The sequence below is a fragment of the Bos javanicus genome, chromosome 6, assembly GCF_032452875.1.
Source record: "Bos javanicus breed banteng chromosome 6, ARS-OSU_banteng_1.0, whole genome shotgun sequence".
Classification (NCBI taxonomy): domain Eukaryota; kingdom Metazoa; phylum Chordata; class Mammalia; order Artiodactyla; family Bovidae; genus Bos; species Bos javanicus.
This window is the reverse complement of record NC_083873.1, coordinates 97,388,664-97,402,073: the sequence shown is the minus strand read 5'-3', so window position 1 is coordinate 97,402,073 and position 13,410 is coordinate 97,388,664. Positions and strand designations below refer to the sequence as shown.

At 36.5% G+C, this 13,410-nt stretch overlaps 1 protein-coding gene and 1 long non-coding RNA gene across 3 annotated transcripts in view; one reads left to right on the top strand and one right to left on the bottom strand.

Annotated features, from left to right (window-relative positions):
- LOC133249781 (uncharacterized) overlaps positions 1-13,410 on the top strand; it is a 419,931-nt gene that overhangs the window by 288,600 nt on the left and 117,921 nt on the right. The gene's annotated exons all lie outside the window — the stretch shown is intronic.
- The window catches only part of LOC133249771 (uncharacterized), a 38,074-nt gene that overhangs the window by 4,695 nt on the left and 19,969 nt on the right, over positions 1-13,410 (bottom strand). Inside the window, exon 5 of one of the 2 annotated variants that reach the window (XM_061420597.1) lies at positions 10,312-10,470. The exons of the other annotated variant lie outside the window; for it this stretch is intronic. Within the exon in view, the coding sequence (XP_061276581.1) occupies positions 10,312-10,470 (159 nt within the window). The remainder of the gene's footprint in view (positions 1-10,311; positions 10,471-13,410) is intronic. 2 annotated transcript variants of the gene reach the window in all.

Genomic DNA, 13,410 nt, shown 5'->3' with positions numbered 1-13,410 from the left:
CACTGCTTCAATTGAAGCTATTAAATACAAAGAACCTAAATTTTTTCTAGCTTCCAAAATTTTGAGATTTCTTTCCTGTTATTCTTTTTCTAAAAAATCCTAGTGGTTTATACATTAAAATTTGTAACTGTTGTTTTACTTATCATTTTATGGAGTTTTGAGAGCATACCAAGAAAAATGTATATGTTTAATCTGCTAGGTTCAAATCCATGACCCATATTCATCTGTAGGCAGACTGACAGAAAGCTTATTGTCCTAGTTTTTGTTTAAAAAAAAAATCTGCTTTTTAAGTACATTCGGTGGAGTCTTTTACAAAAAGATCCAGAGAAAAGAGAGAGAAGATTAATTTAGATAGGCAAAAATAGAGGATTTAGTGAGAATGATTATATGATATCTGTGTGAAAATAACCTGAGAACAATTATAAAATACTTCAGTGAAATTTCATCTTGTTTTGAGCTGCTTCTACTCAACGGGCTTCAAGGAGAAAGTAATTTTTCCCCATGTAATCATGAAAATATGATGTATACATAAAAGTGAGATTTTCTTGAAAGGGAAGGCAAAAAATCTCAACTTTTTTTGCTATAACTTTCTGGGATTTAGATGTTGCTTCTTTTCTGACAGGAAAGATACATTATATAATCTAATAAAAAAGTAAAAGGCCCAGTGATATAGAGGATTGTGTAACTGTAACCTTGCCACTTTGTGTGGGTGTGCTCTGTTGTGTGATTCTTTGTGACCCATGGACTGTAACCCGCCAGGCTCTGCTGTCCATGGGACTCTCCAGGCAAGAATACTGGAGTGGGTTGCCATTTCCTCCTCCAGCAGATCTTCCCCACCCAGGGATCGAACCTGTGTCTCCTACATTGGCAGGTGGATTCTTTACTACTGAGCCTCCTGGCAAGCCCACCAGTATTACTACTCAAAAATGCTAGATAATATATTAAGTTGGCCTAAAAATGTGCCAACCTAATATTAACTTATTAACCAACAATAACTTATGGAAAAACCCAAATGAACTTTTTGGTCAACCCAATATAAGAAGCAAACTTAAATGCCTAGCTGAGCTTGGAAGAAAGTAAGAGAAAGGTCAAGAGCAGGAACCTGGGGAAGCAGCAAGAAGCTGCACTGATGGCACAGCTCCCCTGGATTCGGGAAGGTGATGGTGTTGGCTTCTACCATGCAGGCAGGGCTTAGGGTTTTAGTGGTCACAGGGACAGTGGGCTAAGCCTTGGGCTCACATGAGGAGAGCAATGAAGGTACTCAAATTCCATCCTTCCAGATAACAAGGCTCCACATTCTCTATCACCCCGTGTCCAATCTGTCAGCAACTCTAATTCACGCCACCTTCAAAATATATCCAGAGTCCAAACACTTCTCACCACCTATACTGAAGTCAGTATTCACTTGGTGTTACCTATACCTTTAGTACTTTACATACTTTAAAATGTTAATTTTATGTTATGTGAATTTGACATTACAAAAAAAAAAAATTCTGCCCTGCATTAGAGATCAGATTAAGGGTGTAAGCTTCCTATTCAACCCAGATGAATGGCCTCAAGGTAGATGGCCTTTTAACCTGAGAGGGAGGCATGAGCAAGAAAGCAAATAACCAGGCTTTAGAACTTGAGAAGTATGTCTGGAAAAGAACTTTACATGTGTCTACAGGCCCTTGGAAATGTTTAGATGCAAAAAGATTTGAAGTCAACTAAGTTTTGAATGAAATGATAAACCAAAAACTGGTCCTTTAAAAAGACCAAAAAAGAAAAAAACAAAAGCTTTGCAGTGTGGTTGCCAGAGAAAAGAGGTGTGGAAGAATGGACAAAATACATAAAACCATTTTTACTAATTTTCCCATCAGGAACAAAAGTATTTCAGACATTACCATTTCTATTCAATATATTACTGGAGGTCCTAGCTAACGTACTGATAGGAAGAAAAGAAGAAAGAAAGAACAAGAGAGAGAAAAAGGAAGAAAGGAAGGAGGGAAAGAAGGATGGAAAGAAAGAGAAAACAAAATATATATTGGAAAGGATGAAAAAAATCCTGTCATTTTTTACATATTATCAGTTCAATCCCTCAGTCATGTCTGACACTTTGTGACCCCATGGACTGCAGCACACTAGGCTTCCCTGTCCATCACCAACTCCCAGAGCTTGCTCAAACTCATGTCCATGGAGTCGGTGATGCCATCCAACCATCTCAACCTCTGTCGTCCCCTTCTCCTCCTGCCTTCAATCTTTCCCAGCATCAGGGTCTTTTGCAATGAGTCAGTTCTTCGCATCCAGTGGCCAAAGTATTGGAGCTTCAGCTTCAGCATCAGTCCTTCCAATGAATATTCAGGACTGATTTCCTTTAGGATTCACTGGTTTGATCTCCTTGCAGTCCAAGGGACTCTCAAGAGTCTTCTCCAACAGTTCAAAAGCATCAATTCTTGGGCACTCAACTTTCTTTATGGTGCAACTATCACATCCATACATGACTACTGAAAAAATCATAACTTTGACTACATGGAGCTTTGTCAGCAAAGTAATGTCTCTGCTTTTTAATATTCTGTCTAGATTTGTCATGGCTTTTCTTCCAAGGAGCAAGTGTTTTTAATGACAGTCACCATCTGTGGTGATTTTGGAGCCCCCAAAATAAAGTCTGTCACTGATTCCATCATTTCCCTATCTATTTGCCATGAAGCGATGGGACTGGATGCCATGATCTTAGCTTTTTATAGAACTGCTATACAGAAAATGAAAATAATTTTTTAGACAATATTACCACAAAAGAGTTCAGCAAGACTTGGGATATAAACATCAGTATGCAAAAATTGACTGTGTTCCTATTAACCAAAAGTTTTTTGAAAATGTAGTTTAAAAATATCATATAAAATAACAACAAAAACAGATATCAAGAAATAAATCTCATAAAAGTTGTACAAGATCTTTATGGGAAAAATTATAAAACTCGAAAGATTTTGAAAGACTTAGGAAAAGAGACATAGCATGTTCAGAGATGGGAAAACAGTATTTTAAAGGTGTTAGTTCTCCCCATACTACTGTCATTCCAACTAATATACGAACATTTCTTTTGTGTGTAACTTGAGATGTTGATTCTACAATTCCCTGAAAGAGAAAGAAACCTAACCAACATAATTTCTGAAAAGGAGAAAGTAGATGAACTTGCCCTATAAGATATAAAGGCTTCTCCTAAAGTCATAATAATTAAAATGGTATAATACTGGTGCAAGGATACAGAAATAGACCAGAAGAATATAATATATACAAATCAAAAGAATGAAAGTTGTTTGCATATGAAAACATTATTATGTAGCAAGGTTGGCATTACAAAACAAATGGGGAAGGCTGAGCTATTCAACGAATGGTTGTTGGGCAACTGCCTATTTATATAGAATATAATGAAATTTGATTCCGACCTCGTGTGCTCAGTCGTTTCAGTCATGTCCGACTTTTTGCCACTCTACAGCCTGTAGCCCTCCCTCTAGGCTCCCCTGTCCATAGGATCCTCCAGGCAAGAATACTGGAGTGGGTTGCCATACCCTCCTCCAGGGAATCTTCCTGACCCAGGGATTGAACCTGGATCTCCTGCATCTCCTTCATTGCAGGCAGATTATTTACCCACTGAGCCACCTGAGAAGCCCTCCTACCTTATACTTTACACAAAAATAAAATGCCCCCTGTTTTAATGATCCATGTTTAAGAAGCAGAATTAAAATTTTGGGGGAGACAATGTAAGACTGTCTTTGTAACCTGGGGAAAGTCACCTGGGAAGCCCTAAATAAACACAGAAAGCATAAATCACAAAAAGCAAGACAGATACATTTGCCGACATGGAAGTTAAAGACTTCTGTCCTGGTAAATGGATAAAGAGATGTGGTACATATATACAGTGGAATACTACTCAGCCATTAAAAAGAATGGAATAATCTCATTTGTAGCAACAGTGATGCAACTAGAGATTATCATACTACGTAAGTCAGAAAGAGAAAGATAAATACCCTATGATATGACTTTTATGTGGAATCTAAACTATGACGCAAATGAACCTATCTATGAAACAGAATTATGGACATAGAGAAGAGACTGGTGGCTGCCAAGGGGGAGGAGGAGGTTAGGGGAAGGCTGGAGTGGAAGTTGGGGTTAGCAGATATAAGTTTTTACACGTAGGATAGATAAACAACAAAGTCCTACTGTAGCACAGAGAATTATATTCTATAACCTATGATAAACCACATGGAAAAGAGTATAAAAAAGGATATTCATATATATGTATAACTGAATCACTGCTGTACAGCAGAGATTAGCACAACACTGTAAGTCAACTATCAGATCAGATCAGTCGCTCAGTCGTGTCCGACTCTTTGCAACCCCATGAATCACAGCATGCCAGGCCTCCCTGTCCATCACCAACTCCCGGAGTTCACTCAGACTCACGTCCATCGAGTCAGTGATGCCATCCAGCCATCTCATCCTCTGTCGTCCCCTTCTCCTCTTGCGCCCAATCCCTCCCAGCATCAGAGTCTTTTCCAATGAGTCAACTCTTCGCATGAGGGGGCCAAAGAACTGGAGTTTCAGCTTTAGCATCATTCCCTCCAAAGAAATCCCAAGGCTGATCTCCTTCAGAATGGACGGGTTGGATCTCCTTGCAGTCCAAGGGACTCTCAAGAGTCTTCTCCAACACCACAGTTTAAAAGCATCAATTCTTTGGCGCTCAGCCTTCTTCACAGTCCAACTCTCACATCCACACATGACCACAGGAAAAACCATAGCCTTGACTAGACAAACCTTTGTTGGCAAAGTAATGTCTCTGCTTTTGAATATGCTGTCTAGGTTGGTCATAACTTTCCTTCCAAGGAGTAAGCGTCTTTTAATTTCATGGCTGCAGTCACCATCTGTAGTGATTTTGGAGCCCAGAAAAATAAAGTCTGACACTGTTTCCACTGTTTCCCCATCTATTTCCCATGAAGTGATGGGACCGGATGCCATGATCTTCGTTTTCTGAATGTTGAGCTTTAAGCCAACTTTTTCACTCTCCACTTTCACTTTCATCAAGAGGCTTTTTAGTTCCTTTTCACTTTCTGCCATAAGGGTGGTGTCATCTGCATATCTGAGGTTATTGATATTTCTCCCGGCAATCTTGATTCCAGCTTGTTTCTTCCAGTCCAGTGTTTCTCATGATGTACTCTGCATATAAATTAAATAAACAGGGTGACAATATACAGCCTTGATGAACTCCTTTTCCTATTTGGAACCAGTCTGTTGTTCCATGTCCAGTTCTAACTGTTGCTTCCTGACCTGCATACAAGTTTCTCAAGTCAACTATACTGCAATTAAAAAAATAGTAAAAAAAATGACTTCTGTCCTAAAAAAAGATACTATACACAAAGCTAAAATCAAGCCAAATATTGGGAGAACATATGTAAACTTTACACAACTGCCTAAGTATTAGGATGAAGAATTATATACTCATTCTTTATTCTAATAGTTATAAAATCATTGTTTTATCCATGAATATATATTACAAACTATTAAAAAGATAAGCACCCCATTAGCAAAATGGTCAAAGGATATCAACAAACAGTTCACTGAAGAAATTCTAATGGTTAATAAACATAAAAATTGCTCACTGTCATCCAAAATGCAAATTTAGACGATATTTTCTTCCCCCTGTCAGATTGTTAAAAATTATAATCTCATAATCCCAAGTACTGGAAAGATACAGAACCTTTCATACAGTACTGATGGAAGTATAAATTGGCACAATCTTTGGAAAGCTATTTTAAATTATTTGCTTAATTCAAGGGTGCATATATTTTAAGATCCAGAAATTCAATTTCTATGTATATATTCTAGATGGTTTAAAATAGGATCAAGCATCCCAAGGGGTTCAGATGACCCACTGGAGAGCAGGAAAGTAATATTAGAATCTCTATTTATCTTAATCTAAAAAACAAGAAGGAAATGAAAATATTTAAATTTTAACATATGGATAGCCACTGACATCTTCCCTAGGTATGGTGTAAAATAATTAAATCATGAAAGTTAAGGCGTTTTGAGAGTAGGGTGGAAATTCCACAGTGATGAAGAGTTCGCCACTGCAAACTCCTTTATCCATTCTCTTGCAGTGTATTGTTAACACCGACGATACATCTGAGTAAGTGAATGGATGGGTAATATTTATTAGTTTTAACTAAGCTAAAGAATAGACGTGGCTTAATTATATTAATACTAATAAGGCAAACCTAAACAACAAGAAAATGACAAAGAGAATATATCTCTGCTTCTAGTTTGAATAGTCCACCTTCCATATTTAGAGACTTTAAAGTCATTTGTAATCAGATCTGACTTTTAATCGCATTGCTATAATTAAAATACATTATTAAAATTTTTCTTAATTAGAGTTTTATTTTCTTAAGAAAACAAACTAATTTTATTTCATCTTTGTCTCATTCTTTAAATTTCTACTTTTCTATATGTTTTATATAAGATTATTATAGGATAATACATATAATTTATATATATTTAAATGCATTCTCAACAGTACTCTACAAATAAATGTGCATGATCAAAAAATTCTGTAGACCTCTGTCTTAGAAACATTTTGCAAGCGTGTACCAAAAGACATGTACAAGGGTGTTCAATGCAGTGTTGTTGATAATAAAGAAGTTGGAACCTACATTAATGTTGATAAAAGGGGAAAGGACAAAAACACTCTATTTCTTCAAATAGTAATGAGATGCTGTCAGAAGCTAAATTGATAAATTAGAGCTAAGTGTATCAAAATTAATACATTTCAAAAAATAATAATGTTGAACTAAAAACAGATTGCAGAAGGAGAAGCTCATTAGAATGTCATACATAACAAAGTTAAAAAATGCAAACCAACTATAGATACATATTATAGCAAAGGAATGAAAACATGCATACAAATGATTCATATCAAATTCATAATAGTGTTTCTTCTAGTGAGGGAGTGGAATGAGCTTGGGAAAGATTCAGAGGTGACTTTAATTACATTTATAATTTTATTTCTTTGAAAACCAAAGGCCCATATCCAATGTGGCAAAATGCTAAGGCCATATATGGCTGGCTGATGATTACAAGGGTATTAGATATATCATTCACAGAAAATTTTCACATACCTGAAATAAATGTTGAATGATATAATACTGATTTTAGAATTTAATGATTGTGATTTCAAAATGCATTGTAAAAATGTAGACACTATCAGTTATCCACTCTTTGGCTGTTACGCTTTATCCATCTTTTATGAACTTAACACATACTTATATTGTAGCTAGGCTTATACTAATATGTCTCCTGCAATAGATTAAACTTTGAAAAGTATCTCATTCATTTTTTTTAATCCCTGAAGATGACAAGCATAATACCCTCTACATAATAGGCCCCCAAAGAATGTTTATTAATGCATGAATCTAAATGGCTCGAACAGTTTTATCTGAACTCTTTTGTTATAATTCTCATAAAGTACAACTGAATCGTAGACAATGATTTTCTTTATTAATTCTTCTTTATAGATTATATAAACTGATGTGACCTATTCTTTTTCCTGCTATAAAAATAATGTAGAGAATTGCCCCTGGAGAAGGAAATGGGAACCCACTCCAGTATTCTTGCCTGGGAAATCCTATGGACAGAGAAGTGTGGTGGGCTACAGTCCGTGGGGTCTCAAAGAGTCAGACATGACTTAGCAACTGAATGCGCACATACAGGTTTCTGTCAACAAACTGCCCTTGTTTTCTAGGGCGGCTGTAGCACAGCTCTACAAGCTGGGTGGCTCAGAACAACAGGACGCGTACTGTCTCAGAGTCCTGGAGAACACAAGTCTGTACAGTGTCAACACAGTTTAAGGGGTGGTCCTTTCTTCTCTTCCAGCTTCTAGTGGCCCCAGGAAATCCTTGAATTTCTTTAACATGTAGATATAACACTCCAAAAAAAAAAATGTAGAGGGTTGCTTTAAGTAAGTAGTGTTTAACTTAACTAACATCGAGTGCTTGTTTGCTGCACCACTTCTTATTATATTAGTGCCCAACATAGAGTTTGGTAGATGGTGCCTTATTCTTCTTCTTACTATTATTCTTATTATTCTTAGTGCCTAACATACAGTTTGGTAGACAGTAGATCTTCAAGAGATATTTGTCAAATTAATCAATAAATAAAAGATGCAGGGACTGCACAGATGAGAGAGGGATAGATTCAGCCTGAGAAATGGATAAGGAGATGATTCTTGAGTTGGGTTTTGATGGATGAGTAGAAGTTTTCCAAAGCAAGGAAAAAGAAGGAACAGTATGCATACGGGTATGAAATAATGCAACATGTATTTGGGAGAACTACAAGTAGTCTGATAATTTTTGAGATTTATAAACTATAAAACCATGACCTCTGGGTGATGTGACTGGCAATGTAGTCAGAAGAAAGCTCATCAAGTTAGGGAGGTTGGACTCTACCTTGCACCACAGGGGGGTTTTAAGAAGGCTATCGATAGGGACTTCCCTGGTGGTCCAGAGGTTAAGAATCCACCTTCTAATGCAGGGGACATGGGTTTGATCCCTGGTTGGGGAGCTAAGATTCCACAGGCTGTAGGACAACTGAGTCCGTGGGACTCAACTAGAGAGAAGCCCCTGTGCTGCAATAAAAGATACTGCATGCTGCAACTTAGACCCAGCACAGCAAAAAATAATAATAATAATAATTTAAAAAGAGGGCTGTAGATAATGCTCACTACTTGAATTTTAAAAGAATACTCTAGTGTCACTGTGGAGGATGAATGGAGCAGACCGGGACCAAAAATAGGGAGAACAATTAAATCTGGGGATTACCATATTCAGACAAGAGGTAACTGACCTCAGAGTGAGACAGTGAGCGGCACTGGAATGGGCAGAAGGTGGGTTTAAAAGAGATTTAGCCATTCTGTGATAAGGAAGAAAACATTAACATGCACAACATGAATATCAAAAACATTAAGAAGTCAGACACAGAATACTATACACTGTATGACTGTACTTATAAGACATTCTGGAAAAGACACCACTAGTGACAGAAAGCAGATGAGTAGTTGGTTGGGGTCAGGGGTCGGGGGAGAGTCAGCTACAGAGGAGGGCAGATTTTAGGATGGAAGAGCTAGTCTACAACTTGACTGCGGTCACACAATTGTTCACAATTATCACAGTTCATCATACTCCATACTTAAGAGTGCGTGAATATTATATATGAATAATACCTTGTAAATTGTTTTAAAAGGTGAAAAAAATGAAGCTTATAATAAAAAAGATTTAGGAGGTTGAACCAACAGAACTTGGTAAGTAAAAAGTATGTATATACTTTGCTTTATATGGTATCTGTGTTTCTAGAAAAGATCTGTAAAAATAAAATTTAAAATGCTCACCACAGGGAATTCTGTGGCGATCTAGTGGTTAGGACTCTGTGCCTCATTGCAGGGGGCACAGGATTGATCCCTGGTCAGGGAACTAAGATCCCACAAGTCGTGAAGCATGGCCAAGAAAAAAAAAATGTTCAGAGGGAACTCTTCAAACCTTAGTGATTGTTTTAAAACTGTTCTCTAACAGACAATTTCAGACATATAACAAATGTTGACAGGATGGTATAATGAATCCCTATATACTATCCAGATTCAATCATTGTTAATTTATGGCCAATTTTTGTTTAATTTATACCCCATTCTACTCCCCTACTCCTTAACTATTTTGAAGCAAATATTAGATGTTACATAATTTCATTCATATATATTTTAGTATATATCTCTAATAAGTAAAGACTCTTCAAAAACATACCCAGAATGCCATTATCACACCTAAAAATTACTAACATTTCTTAATCTCGTCAATATCCAGCCAGAGTTCAAATATCTGTTTCATGATACTGTAAATGTTCATTTTTGTAGTTTATTTGAATCAAAATCCAGTAATGACTACATATTGCAACTGATAACTCTTCTAAATCCTTTTTTCGGTAAGTTTCGCTCTCCTTTTCCTCTTGGAATTTATTTGTTGACTAACCTGTGTGTTTCTTAATATAGGAAATCCTTCAGTTACACAAATAACCATTTTCTCCTTTAATAGGCTTTAAAATTTGGGTTGTTTTAGAATTATCCTTTTACTATTTTAGTTGCACTGCAATAATCTTTGATAAAGAGAGAGTCTGGTGATACAGGATCATCTCACTGAGTGTCCCAGAATGTTTTTGCTTTGGGCAGTTTGTCTCCAGAGCAGGGATCCTATGACTTAGAGCACTGTTTGGGTATCAAGACAGCTGTGGAACACTCACAGTTGTTTGCAGATCATCCATTCTACCAGTGAAGATATTCAATCTGTCTTCGCTTTCCAAAATTTTATCGATATTTTGGGTCATAACATTTTTTACATCAGTTACTTGACTCTTCAGTGTGGATATCGAGCTGTCAACTTGATTTGTATTATATTTCATCTACAGAGAAGTGAAATATAATATACATTTAATTTTCTATAAGTGAAATCTATTGTAATACATTGTACAAATCGGAACAAAGGTGTTAGAGGGACATCTCACTGGTATTTCAGCATAGAGAATCAACTGAGCCTCAAATTGTCCTACCTTAATCTTGCAGAAAAAAAATGGGGAATGGTGAGAGAGGGAATATATCAATGTATTCAACCAGCAATGTTCTGAAGTGTTTTTTTTTTTTAATTTAAATTACTTATTTGTATAGACTTTCCCTGGTGGCTCAGGCTGTAGAGAATCTGCCTGCAATGTGGGAGACCTGGGTTCGATCCTTGGGTTGGGAAGATTCCCTGGAGAAGGGACTGGCTACCCACTCCAGTATTCTGACCTGGAGAATTCCATGGACAGAGGAACCTGGCAGGCTACAGTCCATAGGCTCACAAAGAGTCAGACACGGCTGAGCAACTTTCACTTCACTTTTTAGGTTGACAATAAAATTGAGTGGAAATTTCAGAGTTCCTGCATATTCCTTACCCCTCCCCCCGCCCCCACACACAGCCTCCCTCACCATCAACATCCTGCGCCTGGGTGGTCCATTTGTCACAACGGATGTCCCTACAGTGATGCACCATTATCATCCAAAGTCCGTAGTTTACCTTAGGGTTCACTGTTAATAGTGCACATTTGGTGGATTTGGACAAATGTCTAATGACATGTATTTGTCACAAGAGAATCATACAGAACAGTTTCATAATGGCCCTTAAAATCCTCTGTGCTCCACCTATTCATGCTTCCCTTCTCTCTAAGCCCGAGCAACAACCGGTCTTTTTTTACTGTCGCCATAGTTTTGTTTTCTCTAGAATACCATATAGAGTCATACAGTATGGAGCCTTTTCAGATTGGCTTCCTTCACTTAGTAACATGTATTTAAGGTTCCTTCATGTCTTTTCATGGTTCAATAGCTGATTTCTTTATAGTGCTGAATAATAGTCCATACTGTAGTTTATTTATCCATTCACATATGGAAAGACATCTTGATTGCTGCCATGTTTCTGCAATTATGAATAACACTTGTATAATATCCATATACAGGTTTTTTGTGTAGATATGATTTTTAACTCCTTTGGGTAAATACTGAGAAACACAATTGCTGGGTCATACGGTAAGAGGATGTTAGTTGCATAAGAACGTGCCAAATTGTCTACCAAAGTGACTGTACCATTTTGCATTCCCACCAGCAGTAAATAAGAGTTCCTCCTGCTCCACATTGTCAGCATTTGGTATTGTCAGTGTTTTGAATTTTAGCCATTCTAATAGGTAAGTTAGGGGTACCTCATTGTTGCTATAATTTGCAATTCCCTAATACATAAGATATTGGGCCTTTTCATATGTTTATTTGTCATCTGCATGTCTTCTTTGGTGAGACATCTATTCAAATATTTGGCCCACTTTTAAAACTGGATTGTTTATTTTCTTTTTGTTGAGTTTTAAGAGTTCTTTGTATATTTTGGATTACAGTCCTTTAACAGATTTGTCTTTTGCAAATATTTTCTCTCAGTCTGTGGCTTGTCTTCTCTTTCTCATGACAGTTCATTGATCCAGTTTGATAATCTCTGTCTTTTAATTTAATTTAATTAATTACACCATTAACTTTTAAAGTGATTACTGACATAGCTGGATTAATAGCTACCATATTTGTTACTGCTTCCTATTCATTGCTCTTGTTTGTTGTTCCTATTTTTGTTGTCCACTCTATCCATATTAAAAATATATCTATATCTGGAGAAAACTGTAATTTAAAGGGATATCTGCACCCAATGTTCACTGCAGCACTATTTATAATAGCCAGGACATGGAAGCAACCCAAGTGTCCATCAATGGATGAATGGATAAATATATTCAGATATATATAACTAAATATTACTCAGCCATAAAAAGAATGAAATAATGCCATTTGCAGCAACATGCATAAACCTAGAGATTATCACACTAAGTGAAGTAACCAAAGACAAATACCATATGATATCACTTAAATGTGGAGTCTAAGAAAAAAGATACAAATGAACATATTTACAAAACAGAAATAGAAAACAAATTTATGATTACTAAATGTGGATGTAGGGGCAGGGATAAATTAGGAGTTTGGGATTAACGTATACACAATACTATATATAAAAATAGATAACCAACAAAGACCTAGTATACAGCACACGGAACTATACTCAGCAATATTTCACTATACTCAAAGTACTTAATACTTTGTAGTAATTTATAAGGGACAAGAGTCTGAAAGAGAATATATGTATATAACTGAATCACTGTGTTTTATACCTGAAACTAACATAACATTGTAAATCAACTGTATTTAAGTTAAAAAACAGATCTTTAAGATATAGTATATTTAAAAAATAAGCTGCAGCTGCAGTAGAGTATTAAATAATCTTATTACGCACTTTGTGTGTGCCAGGTACTGTTTCAAGCACTTCACATTTATTAGCTCATTTAATTCCCAAACCTTTATACAAAGTAGTAATCTTATCATCTTTTATTTTCTAAATAAGAAAACTCAGACTGAGAGAAGTAAATATATTGCCCAGTGTTACACAGTCGACTCAATGGACACGAGTTTGAGCAAACTCTGGGAGACAGTGAAGGACAGGGAAGCCTGGTGTGCTGCAGCCCCTGGGGTTGCAAAGAGCTGGATGTGACTTAGCGACTGAATGACAACACAACTAGAAGGAAAACTAGGATTTAGATCAAGAGGCTCTAGAGATTAAACCTTTACCTGTTGACCTAATGATCCCAGTTTTGTGAATTTACACATATATATATATATAATTCTGGAAGGTTCACCCCAAACTGTTGAGTGCTCACCTCAAGAGTGTCTGTTTGACAGTGTAAGAAATACTTATGTTTCACTTTCTATACTTTTGTATTATCTCACCT